Genomic DNA, 20,570 nt, shown 5'->3' on the forward strand with positions numbered 1-20,570 from the left:
ATTTCTAAATGACTTAGTCTCACTATAGTTTAAAAATATCCATGACCATTTATTACCTCCTCCAAGGAGATTATGTTTTCATTGCTGTATGTCTGTCTCTTAGCAGGATTATACAAAAACTACTGAACCAGTTTTATTGCAACTTAGTGGAAAGATGGGACTAAGGCCAGGGAAGAACTCATTAACATTTGGCATGGATCTGAACAAAAATGTTGTATTACATTGTTTGGTGAGATTGGTTGTTTTGTCACATCTCCATTGGTTTTCCAGGGAATGACTCATGCATCTTTATGAAAAACATCAGTCATGTTTATCTGATATTCATGAGTGGGTGTAATTTGGTGCAGCCCGTCTGCATGTGGAACACATATCTTGAGAGACGGTCATCTTATCGACTTCACTCTTGGCATGTGTATTGTTAATGGTCGAGGGAAGTGCATTGTTGACTTTAGTGTAATTTGAATACGTGATACATTCAATAAGAGATAAGATAAGAGAGATAAGTTAAAACTTTATTAATCCATGCACTGGGGAAATTCAGTTTTTACAGCAGCAGGCAAGTCAGAATGAAGTAGAAAAGAGAATACAAATATATAAAAAGGCAATAAATAAATAAAAATAAACTAAAAAATTAATAAAAATAAAGAGTTTGTACATAATATACAACCTCACTAAAGACATTTTTATAGAAGTGTTATTGAATAACGTGCACTAATGTGCACTGAACAAAATTATATTAAGTCAGAACTAGTGTTAAGAGCAGCTGTCCATGGTGTGTCTGAAGAATAAGAAGACTTTTATTACTCTCCCAATGGGGAAATTTGCAATATTACAGCAGCATTGTATATGGTGATCAAGCCTTACATACTGTGGTCAGTAGTTGAGGTAGTCGATGCTCCATGCAGCCAAGTGGCAGTTCACTGCAGCTCCTTCCAGCTTTCCCCTGAGCAAGGATGGCTGAATTGTGTTGAAGTCAAAATACATGACTCTCACGGTGCTCCCGGTGTTCTCCAGAGACCTGTGCACACCAAAGCCTGGTTGATATGGAACTGTAGGGAGTTCAGCAAAGAGCTCACCAGGGGGCGTAGGTGCTTGAGCATCATCCTTTCCATGGTCTTTATCAGGTGAGAGGTCAAGTGATGTCAGTGACACAAACATTCACAGGAGTCACAGCTTTTTCTTGAAAGTAAAAGCACAGTGTTTGTTTTGTTGCTGCAATATTTCATACTGAGCTGAATTACAGAGCTTTTATTGTGAAAAGTTGGGACATTGGGGCTGAAAATTGTGTAGATTGATTAACAGGCCTCTGAAATAGTCAACATGCAATGTATGAAGAAAACAGTGGGTAATTAAAGAATTCAAACTAGTATATAAGCCACACATGTGGACAAAAGTAATAATGTAATTATTATATATACACACATATGATCATACTAAGGGAACATGAAAATAAAAAGATTAACCGAACAGGGAGTAAGTCTAACCAGACAACCTATGGATAAGAATAAAATATCTCTACTCCACAATAATAATAATAATCATCATCATCATAATAATAATAATAATAACAAGACTACTACTAATAATCATTATAATAACAACAATACTAATACCACTGCAAATAATAATGATAATAATAATAAAAATAATTATGAATGACAGTAAGATTGTGTTGTTAATAGAAAGACAGTGCTCAGATGCTGGGATGAGTGACCGGGGACATTCTCCTGTGTCACCTGTGGAGAGCAGTCACAGTGTGGGTGAGCGTGTCCTCAGCAGAGGAAGAAAGTGGAGACGTCACATGGAGAGATGCGACCAGCAGCGGCTGCTTCACCACTCACCACACATTAACATAACTAGCTACTACAAGCTAACCGGGCTAGCTACAGGGTCGCTTTGCATTATCAAACATTGGGGAGTGCAAGTGTGACGGAAATAAGAGCAGGATTCATAGACGGCTCAGAAGCAGACACGCATCCCGGCCACAGACAGTGATCTTGGCCGCTTCCTGCTCTCCGCTGGCAGGGTATTTTGTCTCGCTAGCGACGCCAACGATAGCAAACTGCCTTGGCTAGCGTCAGGCTAGCAAGCTAGCTAGCTAGCTACTAACATCGCTAACGGTGGTTAGCTAGCTAGCTACTCACGTCGCTAACGGTGGTTAGCTAGCTAGCTAGTAACTTGCGTCATGGATGAACTAGTCGCGGAAGTGAGGGGGACCAGTGGGGCCTTTTATAAGGTAGGTAAACACCTTTTGTGGAGCTTTGTCATCTCACACACTGCACCGTGCACTAACCTCAGGCTAACTCATGTGAAATTACCCTGGCGGATTAGCTAGGAAACATTTGTTTGTATCTGCGGGCCTCAGTGCTTCTGTTCAGCCTCCACCGGGACGTGAAGGCTGGAAATCTGTAAACAAAGCCACCGACAGTCTGCTGCTACAAGCTGCCTGTTGAGTAACTGAGTTATCGGTGATGGTGTCGGTGGTAAATGATTGTAGTTGGAGTGGGGATGCTGGTGGAGACATGTTTTATCAAACCGATGGGCTGTGTGATGGGCAGTGGGCTGCAGGTTCACCAAGTTCCAACATACATACATTGTTTTTCAGAGGAGCCTAATTCAGGATAACTGCAGCAAGTCTGTGTCTTGTGTTTATTTCACGCATGCTGCTGAGGATTTGTGAGTGGTTCTGAAGGCAACAAGTAGGATGAGCATGAGTTGTGGAGGTTGTGCATTTGGGTCAATCCTACCTGGGCAGGTGTTGATCACACGGGGTCAGTGGTGGGAGAAGTATTCAAGGCCTTAAAATTATTAACATTGGAAAGATTTGCTGTAGGATGCACATTCATTTCCAGTTTTGGAGGTGGTTGTTCTCTGAGAACAGTTGAGGCGTTTTTAATAGGAAGGGTGTAAGGAAGGCCATACAATAATAATCAGTGTTTTATTAACATCATGTTTGATTGTAAAATCCATTGAATATTCACATGTGCTGACTGTTTAATGCAAATTCTACAGATTATAGACAGAAGCTCCTCTAATTGGCCTTAATTGTGATTGCTTGCACCAACTATCACCTTTCTAGAATTCAAAACTTTGCTGTTGCCAAACTGTTTGAAATCATGTGATTGCAAAGGACAACCATGGGAAATCACTGTGAGTTGTAAAAAGCTATGAGTCACCCAGCTTTCCTGCAAAACTTCATTTAACCTGAATGTTGGCATGTGCATTTTGCTTCATTCATCGCCAACGTTTTGAAATTAGTTCCTAGACTCTAAAGCATGTTCCAGATAATATAAATCATTGAAAATAACAAATTGACCTCATTCGTATAGCATCTTTCTATTCTTATTTACCAATCAAACGCTTTACTGTACAAGTCAGTTTCACCCATCACACACACATTCTCTACATACCTCTTCTTCTATCACACCCCTTTCATACACTGTCAGCCCAGCTGTCAGGGGTAATTTAGGGTGGCGGGGGGTGTTCAGTGTCCTGCCCAAGGACACTTTGGCATGCAGACTGGAGGAGCTGGGGATTGAACCACTGACCCACTACCTCCTAAGCCACAGCTGACACAATTGCAAATAGTGCTGCTGGCCTGGAATTTGAAAAGCAGGTATTATTCCAAATGTTAAACAGTCAGCATTATATTGTTTTAAGGATATCCACAGAAAATCCATGTTTGTGTGAGATGTGAGCATTGTTACAGATATCTGCCCCTTAGATACTCTAGCGCAACCTAGATTTAAATATACCAGATGCATTTAGTCGGTTTGTTAGTTTCTTTAAGGAGATGACAATTATGTTCTTAAAATTAGTTGCATGTCATTATCTAGGTAAAACGTTTGGATTATACAACTATATCATTATTCATTGTTGGTTTTAGCAGTGACGAGTAATAAGTATGTCCAAAAAAAGAAACAAATCCCTGTGTGAACATAAAGCTGTGGGAGGTAGATGTGTTTCCAAGAGACACACTGATGCTGTTCAGTGGTTCATTGGTATGATAGTGAACTCTGATGCCAGCCTGGGTCCAGGATGTTAATTCCAACATGCATTTAGTTCATGTTTTGTGTTTAACAGAGCCAAATAGGTTGCAGCTTATTGCGGATCACATGCTTTAAGGATTTATATTTTTGATTGTAAAAAGGAATTGAGATGCTATTGATGAACATATGCTTTTTAAATCTAACAGCTTTTAAAAGAGGTTTTTCATGAAATTTCTGGTTAAGATATTTTAAGTAGCCTTTTAAAGATTAATGAAAATGGTAGGTGGAAAATTATAGTTGCATCTTTGACTCTATTAATTTTTCAAAATAAGCTGAGGTCCTTAATTAGCATATTCAATATCAACTGAATTGTGTTCATTTCTGAGGAAGACTCAAATCAGCCTTACTGCCAGCACATGACACCATTACATCTTTTGATATCCTTACTAGTAAGAAATAAAAGAAAGCCTTTCTCCCTTTGAACATTCTCCAAATTTGGCCTCTTAAAACTTTGTTCCTAAGACTCACCATTCAAACTGTCATAATCTGCCCACAGCTTCTGAATGTACATTCTCCATTGTGGGTCAAGAAGACCATAATGTGAGCTCAGTTAAAAAGCTTTCCTTGACTCTTTGGGGATTTTGAGAAGCCCCCGTTTTTACAAGGTTTTACTCAATTTAATCCATTACAGCCACTAGCTTACTAGGCTAATGCTACCCATAGGCTAGACTCTCCATCTCTCTTTTCCTCTGAGGCATTGTATGTCCTACTTGCAGTACTTGACACACATGAATGTAGACTATGTGCACAACCAGAGAGAGAGAGAGAACAAACCTGACGAAGCCAAACCCCCCCCAAAAAATAATCACTTTGGGCTGTTGGGTTGCTGAATTGCATGCTTGAAGCCGGTGTAACACTCCTGTTGATTTTTTGTATGTAAGTATGTAAAATTCTTATTATTTAAATTTTTGTAATTCCCTTCTTGGATTTTTTAGGCCTTTGTGAAGGATGTTCATGAAGGATCAGTCACTGTGGCTTTTGAAAACAAGTGAGTAAAACACACAACAAGTTATGATGTATTGTTCAGTGTTAAATTTGCCAGTGCTCAAATTAACTTTTATTTTTGTATGTGCTCCTCTGCCCTAGCTGGCAGCCGGAACGTCAGATCCCATTCCAGGATGTGCGATTTCCTCCTCCAACAGGGTTCTGCAAAGAGATAAATGAGAGCGATGAGGTCGAGGTGGGACTGATTCAATACCTTCAGAATTGTTTTAAGAAAATCAGCATTAACACCAAAGACAAAGTTGGTCTAGTAAGATGAAACATTGACCTGGCAGTGAGGAGAGGAAATGCACATTGTGCTGCAGATTACATGTGGTGTAAAGTTGGTGCTACAAATTATGTTTTTATATCTGATTTCACTTGGGTTGGGTATCGTTCACATTTCAACCGGTACTGGTCGGTACTTTACTCTCACAGCATAATAAAAAAATGTCCAACCAGGGTTTTCCTGCATAGAGAATTGCAAGGCGTCCACCTCATGACAAAATTCCAGTCCAGCGGAAACCACTTCTAGTGATCACTGATCAAAGATAAATGCTTTTCTTCAATGAGTCAAATCTTTTTTCATGACTGCGCATTCATAATTCAGTTCATCTCTCGTGCTGACATGCATTTACACACGTGTAAACTCAGTCTGGGTAAAAACAACAGAATTTTGATGGAGACACAGAGAGGAGCAGTAAATTACTGACAGAGCCATTAAAAACTGTAAAAAATATTTTTTTTACGTCCAAAAAAGTATGAAAAGACCCAAATGAACACTATAAGTGGACTTAGTGGAGCTGTGCATGGCTCACTGGGTGTCTGCCTTGGTGGAGCTGTGGCTGGGCTGTGCACACTCTGACGGTCCCTGGGTCCATACCCTGGTGCTGAGCTTGGCTTGATCACATTCCAGGGGTGAGTCACATGGTCTTGCTCTCTCTCTTATTTAACGTATACTCTCTCTTTCACTCCCTTTCACGTATACATACTCTTTCACCCAGATGCGTTCCAAAATTTGGCACAGATTGATTTAGCGTGAATCAGTGCCCGGTAGTACTGACGTAATCTGTCAGTATCCTTAAAAGTACGAGTTCTATACCCAACCCTAACTGTTTTTCTTATTGCTATGTTCATTCATTTGTGTTTTGATCAGTGAAAGGAAATAAATCAGTCCACTGAATAATTTAAATGTGTTCTTCAGAATTTATCAGAGAACGCCCTAACTGTTTAATAAATGTTTCATGAGCAGATCATCCATTTTTCTGCTTTAAACGATTTGGGTTTAGCAGTTTACTTCTGCGAAGTTCTCAAAAAGGTCTTTAAAGATTCTTGCTTTTAAATGACATGAAAGAGAAACACACATCAGTTAATCCCTGAATTAAACCTGTTTATGAGTGGAACGTTTTAGGAAATACTGTGTGTGTTACCAGGTATATTCCAGGGCTAATGACAAAGAGCCATGTGGGTGGTGGCTGGCCAAGGTTCGCATGGTTAAAGGAGAGGTAAGGCTCAGTCTGCATGTTTTCTAACTCTCAATATACAATTTAAGACTAGCGTTGTGCACCAAAGTCAGGCTCCAGTTTCTTCACATCCAGTACAAACTAGACTAAATCAAAACACAGATTTCAGTTCTGAGTTATGCACTGACCTAGTTGACCTGCTTACAGGGAACATCACTGCATGTGCCTTGTTAACGTTACACTCAACTCTGGTGACGGCACACTGTCTACATGGCTCCGACACCACATATCCTCAGCCTACAGTTACCTAGTAGCTACTGCCAGTAAAACGAGAGAAGAAGAATGAGGGATGGAAGGAATGCGTCAAACTAAATGAAGCACCTGGCGACATATGGATACATTTAAAAGCAGAGAGATGCTTCGTGTTTGACTTCTCGCATTACTCCATATCAAGCACATCAGACAGGTGTCCCTGACGCCGATGGTGGGGGGACTAATAACGACTAGTTTGGAGCTGGAGTATTATTCAGTGTTAAATTATTGTAGTTGGTTTACGTTTTATTTATGATTTTTTATAATATAAGTTATAAAAGTCATACTTTTGTACATAATTATAGTTGTATATTTAAATTAAGTATACTTTAAACTGTTAACACTTAATGTGTGAAATTTCTTCTTCCAATTTGCCTTAGGAATAAAAAAAAAAAAAACACAGTTCAGGGACTGGAACCAATTTAAAATGATGGATTTAGCGCAGGGATCGGAAAAACCAAAACAATACTGGGTATAAAGTTATAATGCAAGTAAAATCAGCATGACAACGATGTGATACATGGTTTTGTTGAGTTCTACATCAATGCTCAGTTTCAGTGCCATGAAGTGTAGATTATAAGTTTTAATTGTACAGTCAGTTTTAAATTGGTGGGGGATTTTACGTTCAGCTGGCAAGTAGTTGGCAGATTGGATTTAGGTTTATGTGTCAGTAATGTCTCACTGCTCTGAGCTGTTGGTTTTACTTCTGTTACCCATTTTTGTTACTGACCTGTTTTTTTATTTTATCTCATCCCCTGCATTTTTTAATATCTGCAACTCTTCCTTTGTCTCTCACTTACTGGCTCTTTCTCACTTGTTCCCATACCCACATTCTTTCCAGAAGTTTGTAATTCTGTTATTTAAACAGATGATTATATTCCATGAACAATTTGGATTGTTAAAACAATTCTTTGTCTGTCTATGTCTCTAGTTCTACGTAATAGAATATGCTGCATGTGACGCTACATTAAATGAGATTGTGACACTGGAGAGGTTACGGCCAGTCAACCCAAACAAACCAGCCACAAAAAACACATTCATCAAGATCAGACTGGATGTACCCGAGGATCTACGACAGATGTAAGTTTGACATGAAGACAAAGACTTTTATGTCAACCGCATGCATCTTAATTCAATACAGTTATTAGTCTTTATTTCTGTCTCATCAAATCACAACATACATTACGTAAAGGCACTTTATATAGTATATCATATTGTGGAGAAACCCAACAGTTCCATAACAAGCAAACACTTGACGACTGGAAAGATAAAAACTCCCTTAAACAGAAAGAAACATCGAGCACAACCAGACTAAGACTAGACTGAACTTTGACACATGAACAACACAGCAGAAGATTCTCGGCTTGCAAGAATCAGGCTAGGGGTGGCTACGTATTAATTCTAGTGTTGAAATCATGTGTTTTTGTGTACAGCACATCTACACCGGCAGAGAAAGACTGACAGAACCAGTTGTGTAGCTGTTGTATTGAAGCAGTGTGAGACCAGTTGTATATTACCAGTAGCATACAACTCTTAAACAGCTGATCTGTAGCCGCATCTGTGAGGTGTCAGCATGTTTACAGCTGGCACAGTGTTGATGCCATATGTGGTATGTGTCACTAATACAGCACTTAAATGTGTAGCACCCATTATTCTTGGTTTCTGTCTAAAACCTGCAATAATATAATACTTACCAGTCTTTTATAAGAAATGGCTATAACTGTTTGTGTTTTGCTCTGAAAAGACTACAAATTTGTATTAGGCACAAATCTGTGATATATGTAAGATTTGTACACTCATGCCCCTGATGACTGAAGTATTATGGTCATGAATTCTCATGATGATAATTTGTGTGACTGTTTTGACAGGTGCTCCAAGGAATCGGTACACAAAGACTTTAAGAAGGCTGTGGGAGCGTTCACTGTCACCTATGACTCAGAGAAAAAGCAGCTGGTCATCTTGGTACTTAATAATAATGTTTTTATTTAAAAATCTCAAGACAAAAGTCTTAAGTCCATCTCTTGAATTACATTTGATAAACATAATACAAACCTCTGTTACTGGGGTACACATCTATGACCTAAAATCATTTGTAGTAAGTCACTTGCATTACGTTTTGCAGATGATGCCATCACTAACATGTTCCACATTAAGATACTTTGTCTCAAATGGGTGTTCATTGTTTTCGCAGTCAGTGAATGAGGTCACAATGAAACGTGCCAATATGATGAGTGACATGCACTTTAGGAGCCTCCGCACCAAACTGTCTCTCATAATGAGGAACGAAGAGGCCAGCCGACAACTGGAGGTAAACATTGATCCACTCGCACACAAATTAAGACTTGTCATCATCAGAGTCATAATTCATGTTTGCGCCATTTTGCCCTTTGATTCATTTTCCTTGTGTGTGTTTGTACAGAGTTCCAGACAGCTTGCATCACGGTTTCATGAACAGTTTGCTGTTAGGGATGATTTAATGGGTCTGGCCATTGGGACTCACGGAGCGAACATTCAACAAGCTCGTAAAGTCCCAGGAGTCACTAACATAGACCTGGATGAAGAAACATGCACCTTTCACATATATGGAGAGGTAGGATTGATATATATATGCACACCTGTCCCTCTTGTCTCTGGATTTACAAGTACAGACCTGAGCTTAAAGCGACATTTAAGTGTCATGTTTATATTTTATGTGACATCGTTGTGCTTGGTTTTCTAAGGACCAGGAGGCTGTCCGCTTGGCGAGGTGTTTCCTGGAGTTTTCTGAAGATGTCATCAAAGTTCCCCGGAACTTAGTAGGTGAGAAAAATCACTCAACTGAGATGATGAGAACGTTCATGCGGTAACATGACTTTATTTAAGGATTAGCCAGACGATTAAACTCTGGAGTTCCAGCAGACAGTGATAGATGATGTGTCTGTCTTCACAGGGAAAGTGATTGGCAAGAATGGTAAACTGATCCAGGAAGTGGTTGATAAGTCCGGTGTGGTGCGGGTTCGTATTGAACCTGAAAATGACAAAAAACCATCGGCAGCAGCGGCAGCAGCAGCAGACGAGGTCAGTGGGGCGGAAACTATGCTACACATCACGACACAAACTAGAAGTTTTTCATAGTCATATATTATTTGCATCCCCTATTGTTATTCATGATTAATTAATGAGATTTTAAGTTGGCCTCCTTAGCCGGAATAGTTTGTGAACCCCTGTTATTGTATGTATTTCAAAGGTTCACTGTGTAGAGTTTATAGGCATCTGTCAATGGAATAGTAGAAGAGTATAGTGTGGTACAATGGCCTTTGGTTTATGTAAAACTGCAGAAGGCCCTCTAGAGAGCCAGGGTTTGGTTTATCCATTCTGGGCTACTGTAGAAACCTGGCAGACTCCATGGAAGAGGACCTACTTCCTATATAGAAACAATTAAAGAAAACCACAGCAATAATCTAAAAAATATTATAAATAATCTAGTCATCTCCCTAAATCCTGCACAGTGGACCTATTAATAATATTGACTGACTCCATAAATATATAAAACTGCAATAGTGTGAGTATGTGAACTGTTCTCTTTGTTGTTCTTTTATCTCTCTCAAAGGGATTGGTGCCATTTGTTTTTGTGGGGACCAAGGAAAGCATCTCCAATGCTACAGTACTGCTGGACTACCATCTGAACTACCTTAAGGTCTGTGTAATCAACAGTCATAACAACATCAAACTTAGGCCTAACGGCATAATGCTTAAAATTACACAAGGCAATACTGAATGTTAAAAGTATATTTAACTAAGCAAGATTTAATTTAATCTTAGCAACACAAACTATTTTCACATATATTTTAAAGTTGTTTACTTTATGAATTAATTAACTATCTGAGCTGAATATGTGATTAGCACTGCATTGTATTTTATTGTCTTTGAGCTCATGCTTTTGGCTGCTCAGACCTGGTAATAACATTTGTCCTGAGACATCTCATCGCAAGTGGACAGCTCTAAGTTTCTCTGTTCACCCATGGTATTAAAATGCTGTCCCCTGTGACCATTTGTGATTGGATCTCACGTTACAACTCTATGTGCAAATAATCGTGACTCAATCATTTCTGTTCCTGAAGACCAAATTATGTTTTTGCCAGTCTGAGTTTACTGATGTGTCTGATGCAAAGAGCGTTGAAAATACTTTTGATTCAGTATTAAACTAAAGCGAGTCAAAGAACGTCAGCTGAATAATTTTTCCGTCATATGTAGCCAGATCACCTCTGAATGTGGTCCGATTGTTCAGATCTCAAGATGCATTGAGGACTCATTTGTGTGTGTTCCGACTTTAACTTTGTGGATCGCTTATGATCAGGTCACTCAGGATGGATGTTAATGCCATCTCCGAACGGGGTCTGTGTTTCGAATGTGATCTAAACCAGAATAAACAACTTGAACTTTTTTCCAATTGTCAATGTCCACAGGAGGTGGATCAGCTCCGTCTAGAGCGTCTCCAGATTGATGAGCAGCTGAGACAGATTGGAGGAGGAGGAGGAGGAGGTGGAGGAGGAGGAGGGACAGGACCTCGGAATCTAAAAGACAAAACCTACGTGTTCGATAACGGCATGGGGCTGGGAATGGGCAGGGGAGCAGGAGGAGGAGGGAAGCCCTACACCGGAGGGGGAGGACGAGGGGGGCGAGGACGAAGAGGAGGAGGTGCAGCTTTTGCCTCAGGTACAATAAAATAACTACAAACAAGAAAACCAATTAACACCTGTTCAAAGTAATATAATAATCATAACATATTTATAAAGAACTTAGCCTGTGCATGTACAAGGGAAACTGAATACCTGAAGCTTTTAATGCAAAAAACTAACACTAACTAGTGTTGTGTCCACTCGGTGTTTAGATTTCTGACATTTGATAGAAAGGATATGAAACATGCAGCTAGTACAAGACTACAAGTACTGAATAAAGGCCTGTCTTCCCTAGGCGATGACTTCATTTTAAAACTAAACAATGAATCAAAGGTTAATGCCATGTTGTCTTTCCAATGCTGTTAAATGAGGTTTCAATATATCCTCTGTTCCCCAGGCACTAACTCAGAGGCATCCAATGCTTCAGAGACAGAGTCAGACCACAGAGAGGAGCTCAGCGACTGGTCGCTGGCCTGCACCGAGGAGCTGATGACAGGAGGCGGGACCCTGCCCAGAAGGACAGATGGGAGGAAGAGAGCAGGCGGCGGAGGACCGAGGGGACGAGGGGGGAGAGGAAGAGGAGGAGGGTATAAAGGTTGGTAGTGATTATCATTGTCAGTTATTTGACCGATTTGTAGCAAGAGATTTTTTTTCTGCAGATGTTTTGAAGAATTTATGGAGACAAGTCAAAGATTTCTATAAGAAAATCCAGAAAAAAATTTCTAAATCAGTTATTCAACTGTTCATTATCTTTCCCCTGTTTGACTGTAGTTGATTTTAAAGATGATGTTTCAAGAAGTCACTTCGTATGGTGAATGGGAATAAATATGTTTAAGTTGCATTTCATCAAATTATAGCCTGAAGAGTGGGCATGAATCAAATAATGCGATCTCCGCAGACTCTAATAAATTCTCATTATGAGTGTTTGCTTTTTTTATGATGCTCATAAATTACCCTGTCAAGAGTTCCTCACTTAAGTCATGTAGGGGCATGTGAGGGTTTGGCTGCTTGACAGTGATGGAGTGAGTGGTGTTTGATTCCAGAATAAGTTTATCACCCGTTGTCATCTTCCCATCAAGTTGTGGGGACGCATATGAAATCTTTTCAGTTGAGGTCTTAGACTGTAAATAAAGATCGATGACGTGACGGCTCCTCCATAAGTGAAGCCAATGCATCTTGATCCCCACATGGTGGCTGGCTGCAGTAGAGGTCGTAAACCCTGCCTCCTCCATGTAAGCAAATCAGACATGGACCAAACTACAGTAAAAAATACACATGAAATTATTTTTTACCTCACTGTTTGTTCAAGTGTTCATGTTTATGATACATTTGGTTTCAGTCAATTATTTGATGCTTTTAAAAAAGGGGTAAAACCGACTGACTGACTTGATTGTTTGAGTGCATGTATTGAAGAGACCTGGATTCGGCAACTCCATCCCTCATCACTGCTGCCCATACATTGGCTCCAGAAGACGTGATCGATGCAAGATAACAGCAATCGTACCTGGGAAATTTTAGCTTCATGTCTGGTTACGGATTGTTTTTGTCTTGGTTTAGGTGACGACATGCAATGGTGTGATCCAAGACCTCGTCATATCAGAGACCCCAAGACAAGAGCGCAGGAAGACAGCCTACAGGTAACACACACATTTTACCTTTCGACTCACTCTAATAACAAACAGTTTCAGCAAGTGTGTGGAAAATTGACTTTTTAAGTCCAAACTAATGTAAAAAAAAAAAAAGTATCTTTTTACTGATTTGATCCTAGCTGGTTTCAGAATTGATGGTTTTATTAACAGTTTGCAAGCAGCCCCCCTCTCAAAAGATCTTAATTGCCAATTGAAAGCAAATGTTGATTATCTGTCAACAGATGGGACATTTATGACTGCAAACAAACACTCAACTCTTGTAGTCAACTTGTCGGGTTTGTACTAATAAAGGGCAAGTGAAAAGACTAAAGCAAGTTTGACAATGGCCAAATCATTATGGCCAGATAACTGAGTCAAAGCATCTCACAAACAGCAAATCTTTATTGGAGCTCCCGCTCAACATGGGCTGGTGCTACTCACATTGGTACGAGCAGGAACAAACTACAAAACAGCGACAGGGTGTTCGAGCATGGGTCGAACATCTGATCAGCGGCAGCTCCACCTCTAAAGCTGCTTTCAGACATGCACTGAATTCTTTATAGTCTCCTGATATTCTTCGGAGCGGATATATGTGAGATCAAAAATGTCAGACTGAGAGGCTCCCATCATTCCCCCCCCGTAAAAGCTCTGGATAATGTCAGAATCAGCTCATGTGAGAAAATACCAGGAGATCATTTTACAGGATTCAGCACAAGCAAGTGGACGTGTTGATGACGTTTCTAACGTGCCACAAAAATGAGAAAAACAAAGAAATACCTCAGGATAAAATGGTGGTGCCACACATGTAGGGGACACCAGTGAAATTGTCGAGAGCTTTTAGTGATCAGGGCCGATAAATAAAATCATAGGATCCTCTGATGCTTCACCACCCGTCAGCTGGACGCTGCTGCAGAGCCCAATGCTGTACTCTGACGTTCAACTCCCCAAAAATGTGACTACGCGTCAAAGCATCGCAGACTGCAAGAGCTGTGATTGGTCCGCTTGGTAGCGTTGCATTTCTGACAGACTCGGTGCCATGTTTGAATTGAGTTGAAGGGACAAACTTTGTTGCAGTTCATTAAGATTTAGTGATTGCTCTTCAACATCTATCAGCCTTGACTCCAACATGTTCCACTCAGTAATACTCGCCATTGATTATAAGGTAAACAGAGATGCCACAGAATTTGTAAATAAGCTGACCAAAAACCGAAGGACACTCAACACCAGCATAGAAACTCAACCACCACTAGTGTTTTGGTGGTGTAATTACAGTGTGACTCACACACTCTTTTGCAAAACTATGAATACTCAGCCCTTAGCATATGCTATGTGCGTACCTACGCTATAGCTTCAACACAAAAGCATGAATTGGTCTTAATTACTCACTAGAGTTTTGTTATAAAATGAGTGCTCTGGAAACAATGAAAAACAACCCTCAACAGTTATATTTGCCGCAGTCTCTATAATCTGCATATGTAAAGTATCAGTGTAAAGTTTGACATTCATAGTAACAGTAACTACAGGGGACAGGGCTTAGCAAACAGCCATTTCACCAGTGATCATGTTTCTCATCTCTCTGAACCTGTGCACTGTGGGACCAGACTGTACTCATTTCCTTTTTCCCACAGATCCGTGTGGACGGTAACAACGAGCGAAGCGTGCAACACTCGTCAGGGGGTCGAGGAGGAGGAGGGCCTTCCTCCTCCCAGGGTGGTGTCGGCGGTGACGGCCCTTCCCGTCATCATCATCAGAGACCCATCAGAGACCGAGGGATGAAGAAGGACAAACAAGACGCTCCTCCGCTGGTGAATGGAGTGTCGTAGATACACCACTGGAGGACCTTCTCATTTAGATATATACACACATGTTCAGATACAGACACACACACACATTCAGAAACACACAAAGGCAACTGGTCATATACCATTGTAGAGTCTCAATCTCTCTCTCGCTTTTTCTTTCTTTTTTTCGTCAAACGTGAATACACATATTTCATCAGCATGGAAGTTTACCGTAGTGAAGTTGTAGACCAGAGGTCGTCTGGTATCTACTGGTCTGGTCTGTGAGTGTACTGCTCTGGACTCTTCTTGACTGGTATGCTATCTTGCGCTCTTCTGTGGAGTGACAAATAAAATAATCAGTACCGTTTTTGGACAAAAGGAAAAGAAGAGGAGGGATTTGACTAAAGATCATCTCTTACTGAGGGATTATCCCTGAACTTACCCCCTCTCCTATCAACAACAAATATTTTGTTTTGCATTTTTTTGTCACTGCCCTGTTTGAAAATGCTCACTCGAGAGAAAAGAAGTGAGGTGAAACAGAAAATAACAGGGATTCACAACTACATTTGAAAGCATGTGTTCCCTCCCTTTAGATCCTACAGGTGGAGAAAAACTTTTTGGTGGTATAAAACTCCAAAATCCAACATTTGGCAGTCACAAGTTTATAAATTCTTTACAGTCTTTCAGGTATGATTCCAGAAAGACTTAATTATCAACTGTAAAATATAAAATCTTTTTGAGAAGTAAGGGGCAGACGTGTTTTGGTGTTTCTCAAATTACTTATATATACATGGGGAACATGGTTTGGCACTTAGGATTCACTCAGCAGTGAATGATTTACCAGTCTCATCATTTAAATTGTCTGTATTTTGTTTGCTTCGGTCTGCATACTGTAAAATTCTTTCATTCTTTCCGACTGTTGGACCAGTCATGATTTCAGAGAAGTCGAAGACATAGCGATGGAGAAACATAAATCTGAGGCACTTTGATGCAAATAAACTGTTAAAAAGTCATGAGTGAAGCAAAGGGAGACAGGAGCGTCACCAGCAGGTCACAAAATGAGATGAACTGCTGTCCATTATAAAGATTATGCAGTTAAGGATTATAAGACCAACAAACCACAGCTAGAATCACAGATTAAACTAGTACATTCACAGTTTTATATGGCTATAGAATAAACTCTGACACGTGATGAAAGCATTCAGCACAATCATCACTTACAGAGTCCACGCGGTTGTCACACTCCCATCAGCCTTCATGGATCTCTTCTATCAACTAGAATCCACACTGATCACAACCTTTCTAACATCAACAAAGGGATATTTGAGATTAGGCTGCAAGATGAACTTAACTGCGGTTATTTTTACTAACAAACCAGTCGAGGATAGATGCCTTTCAAATTAGTGCATCAACTTTGCTTTCAGACAAACCGGATAAAGCAGCAACATCGTCAGTGCTGACCTCCTGTCACCTGATCCCATGAGCTTTCTTTAATTTATGAAAACCTTTGTATTTAACTTTTGTTTTGCAGTTAGTGTTTCGAGTATTAGTGTAGAGGAAACAAGTTATTGTGAGTAATGCCTTGATATAATAAAAACGTGGTTTAAGTTTAATTCTCTCTGGTTTTCCAACTCATTGTGGGCCCACTCGTCTTAGTTGAATATTTTCTGTGTTAATCTTTTTTTATTTAGCTCTTCAGTTCTGCCTGGAGTCTTAAAAAATATTTCAGGTGTGTTTTCTACTTCCTGGTTATTAGTAATGGGACTGTGAATGTCACCTGAAGTTAGAGGCACAGTAAATTTTATAGAAACCACTTAGATTAGAAGCAATTTGTGATAAGCAATTCTTATCACAAGTCTGGTTAAATCCTTTGTGTTGATCACTGTCACTTTTCTGCCATTCCTCTGGGTCATAACGAGTCTTTTAAAAAAAAAAAAGAAAACATCTTTGTGCCTTGAATTTATGCTTCTCAATTTCTGTGAATTTGGCCCATTCTTAAAATATCCGGTTTACCCTGAATAGATCAAATCCTTTAATAGTGTATGTTTAAACCCAGTGTAACACCGCTGCCATTTTTTCTTTCATGTTTCGGACATTAAGTACAAGTGGCTTTCTCTTTCTTGGATCATTCATTCCATGAATCTGTATGAATTTCTTAGAATTCGTTTGGATAGACCAAAAGGTCAAAGAGAATTTCGACAGATTTAGGTCTATTAGTCTTGTACGATGTCCAGTCTTGTAGTTTTGCTCTAGAACTATCTTTGTTGTGATAGTGACTCAGTGACATAGACAGAAACAAGAGAACAACCTTCAAAGAGCAGAAATTGACTTTTCTAAGTAGTGCAGGTTTCTCAACATCAGAGGAACATCAGAAAAAAACAGACCTGTGTAGACTTGAAGCTCTCATCTTGAAATGTTGCTGTTTTGTCGAGTCACTAAATGAAGGATCCTACTGAACATCAGCGCCATCCAAATAGGGCGGCACGAAGGCCTTTATTGATCATTTACACTCTCAGTTGACCTGAATTGTGCCCTACGTTCAAACAGACTCCAGTTACCCTGATGAGCTAGCATAGCAAGTTTTTGTATATTAATGAATGAAAATAAGAGTCATGGGGACATTTGTTTGGATTCATTTGATTTCTTTTGAAAACCTGTTGAAATGTGAGAAAGTTGCTGTAAAATCGAAAATTCAAAGCAAAAAAAGTTTCTCAAGGTTTCTCTGCGTATTCATAGGTTTGTCAACATTAGATCCCAATTTTATACATCAAATCCCTGTAATTCATTCAGTATCTGGCTGTATGCTGGTCCTGATTTTCAGTTTTAATATTGCTAGGTATGTGTCAATGTTGTGGAAAGAACAACTTTACTGATTAAATTGATTTATTCTGTTGTTCAGGAATTAGAAATCTGTCCTTTCTCTAAAGGAATAGTGTGACATTTTCAAAAAATCCTCCCCATCTTATTGTTGAGATTTGAATGAACCAGCAGGTTATTAGCTTGGATTAGCTAAAGGCTGAAAATGGGGAAATACCCAGCCTGCCTATGTGCAGAGTTAACAACATCCAGCCAGCACCTTTAAAACCCGCCAACATGCTACAAAAATCAGTTTTTTTCAGAACTAATTATTTCTTGGCCTGGCACTGTGGCTACTGGGCTAGCATTTCCCCTCTGCTTCCAGTCTCTATGATAAGCTAAGCTAACTAACTGCCAATGTGATAATGCGACACAATATATGAGTCATGTTGATCCTTCCTCTTTTCAAACGTTTCCTGAAATGTCAAAACTATCCTTTTAATGAGCTGCTGTCTTTAGGACTGTCATTAATCAGCATAGTGCAAAATTACTCCAGAAAATTTGTGATTGACTTTTACCTGTTCAGATGCAAAACAGAAACAAAAGTTACTTGTAATAAAGACAAGTTTATAAAAGCCTGTTATCTTCATGCTTCAAAGCTGTGAATGCTCAGAGAAACTTTACCATATTCTGTGTGACATGTGCCTTTTAATTGTGGCTAGTATCACAACCTAGACTTGTAAATCAGGGATGATGAGGAGACATTGACCAGATGGATAAAGATGGCTAATTCCAAAGTGATTCATGAGTCACTCAGTCACTCTGGGTTGTCACTGGGAAAGCTGAACATTTCTGACCCTTCTCTAAAACCCAAAGGGCGGCTCTTTATTATACAGTTGACCGGCTTCACCAGGAAACAGCCTTCTTTTCCCACCTGGTCCCTTTTAAACACTGAACGTGTTGTATCTTTGTACAGTCGACAAACATAACGCCTGTAGCCTATGACCTGGTTCAATTGATCTGTGAAATGGATTCAGTTGCTTTTGTACACGGCTGCAGTTCAGAACTTTTGCACCAGAACACAGCCTCCCCATAGACTTCCTTCTTTTAGCATTTAATCTTGAGATGCAAAATAGTTTGACCCAGTGTAAGTTTATTCCCTCTATTCGTCCCGTATAGTAACTTCAGTAATGAAAGGAAGTAAAAAGACTCCAGAGGTTGAGCCAGGTCTTCTCTTTAGCAGAGATCAGTGAACCTTCCTAGTCTTGCAATGCATGCACATCTTTTATTATGGATTTTGGACATTCAATGACTTTGAAAAAAAAGACATACATCAGTTTATTTTTTTTAATCAGTGTTACTTTGTCTCACGTCATTCTGACCTAAGACTGGCCGGAGTTTTGAAGTATCCAGTGATGAGTAACATCTTCTGACAACCACCAGCTTAGAGTCAGTGAGACATGGGAAACTTTTACCTTTTAGAAAATGTGTCCAGAATGGTTGGAAACATGAATAATGAATCACCAAACAGGCTTTTAGTTCAAAGTTAATTTTCCTTTTTCTAAAGTATTTCCGGTTACCGGTCAGTTTCTCCATCACTAATCTGTTCAGACTTTGCTTTCACTTGGTGTTCACACTGCTGTTTAACCAGTGAGCATCATCTGCAGTGCATCCACAAACAGCTCACCTCTATATTGTCAATAGAGCATCAGCAGTATGGACTTGCTTTGTATTGTTAAAAAAACATAAGAAAAGAAGGGAGGCTGGTATACTGTATATAATGATGTCATTATTTGTCTGAGAAGATTTGTACAATTGTTTCAAATGTGCACTTATCCTGATATTTTCTTTTTTGCTGTTTAATATCAGTTCAATGCTAGATCTCTTGATAATAAACTTAATGATGTGTGGAAAAAATAGCAGGGTTGAGTCAAACGCAGTTAATGATGAAATGTGCTTAGTGCTACAGAGCTTGAAACATAACGCTGGTGAAAAGATGGTGGCTTGAGAAAAATCCACCCTAAAACTAAATTCATAAATGAAAATCCCACATAGGAACTTCACTAATAACGACATAATGAATGCATTTCCAGTTTAAGGCTAATGGTGAAATGATGGTAACAATTAAAATTTGGGGGTTAATTCCAGGTTGCGCAACTGAGAACAATTTGTGCATTAAAACTGGAAGTGATACGAATGATTTTATTTAAGACTGTAGTGTGACCTTTCGGAGAGAACTACGGTTACACTGGAAGAGAACTTTATAGATAATATTTCATCCTCACAGTGGTTGGGACCCTGGGAACAGTAATTTCACAAAAAAAATCTACACATAGTCCACTCAGTTGCTTTTTTGGTCTTTTGACCACATCCCATGATCCTCCTTGGTAGATTTGTTTGTCTTATACAACCACCTGAAGTTACTCCTGAGGACTGTGAGATGTAGTTGATAGCAAGAGTACTTTATGGAGTTATGTTTTTGAATAGACCATAGTGTTAAACAAACCCCCCAAATTATAGGGGTTAGAAATAGACTGACATTTTTGGAAATTGACTGGCGGTAGATGACAGAGTATGAATGCCGTGTCTGTGTGCAAACAGCTTGAGCCAGGAGATTATTACCATAGAGACAAAGGGAAACAGGCTGCCTCTGTCCGAAGTTGAAAATAATTTCAGCTCCTCTGAAGCTAATAAACATGTTGTATGTCACATGTTCATTTCAAACACCATCAGCAGAGTAAATAGTTCCATCACGCAAGGACTGGTAACCTCAGCCAGTCATTTTCTGCATGTGTGCCGACTTTACGGATGAGATCCAGGCTTTCAGATAATGACTTTTAACTGGTTGGGGCTTTTTTTAAACTCTGAACAGGCTAACTGTTTCCCCCTGATTCCAGTTTTT

General features: G+C 39.6%; 1 protein-coding gene across 1 annotated transcript; it reads left to right on the forward strand.

The window, feature by feature from the left end:
* The first annotated feature begins 1,749 nt into the window (after positions 1–1,749).
* fmr1 (fragile X messenger ribonucleoprotein 1) lies at positions 1,750–19,585 on the forward strand. The gene is made up of 15 exons (XM_020082509.2): positions 1,750–2,236; positions 4,985–5,037; positions 5,136–5,229; positions 6,464–6,535; positions 7,737–7,885; positions 8,674–8,767; positions 8,997–9,113; positions 9,225–9,395; positions 9,526–9,604; positions 9,735–9,862; positions 10,395–10,481; positions 11,251–11,500; positions 11,861–12,058; positions 13,021–13,100; positions 14,720–19,585. The coding sequence occupies exons 1-15, from the start codon at positions 2,186–2,188 to the stop codon at positions 14,912–14,914; spliced, it is 1,818 nt and encodes a 605-aa protein (XP_019938068.2). The 5' UTR covers positions 1,750–2,185; the 3' UTR covers positions 14,915–19,585.
* Positions 19,586–20,570: the final 985 nt, after the last annotated feature.

The sequence above is a fragment of the Paralichthys olivaceus genome, chromosome 9, assembly GCF_024713975.1.
Source record: "Paralichthys olivaceus isolate ysfri-2021 chromosome 9, ASM2471397v2, whole genome shotgun sequence".
NCBI classification, from domain to species: domain Eukaryota; kingdom Metazoa; phylum Chordata; class Actinopteri; order Pleuronectiformes; family Paralichthyidae; genus Paralichthys; species Paralichthys olivaceus.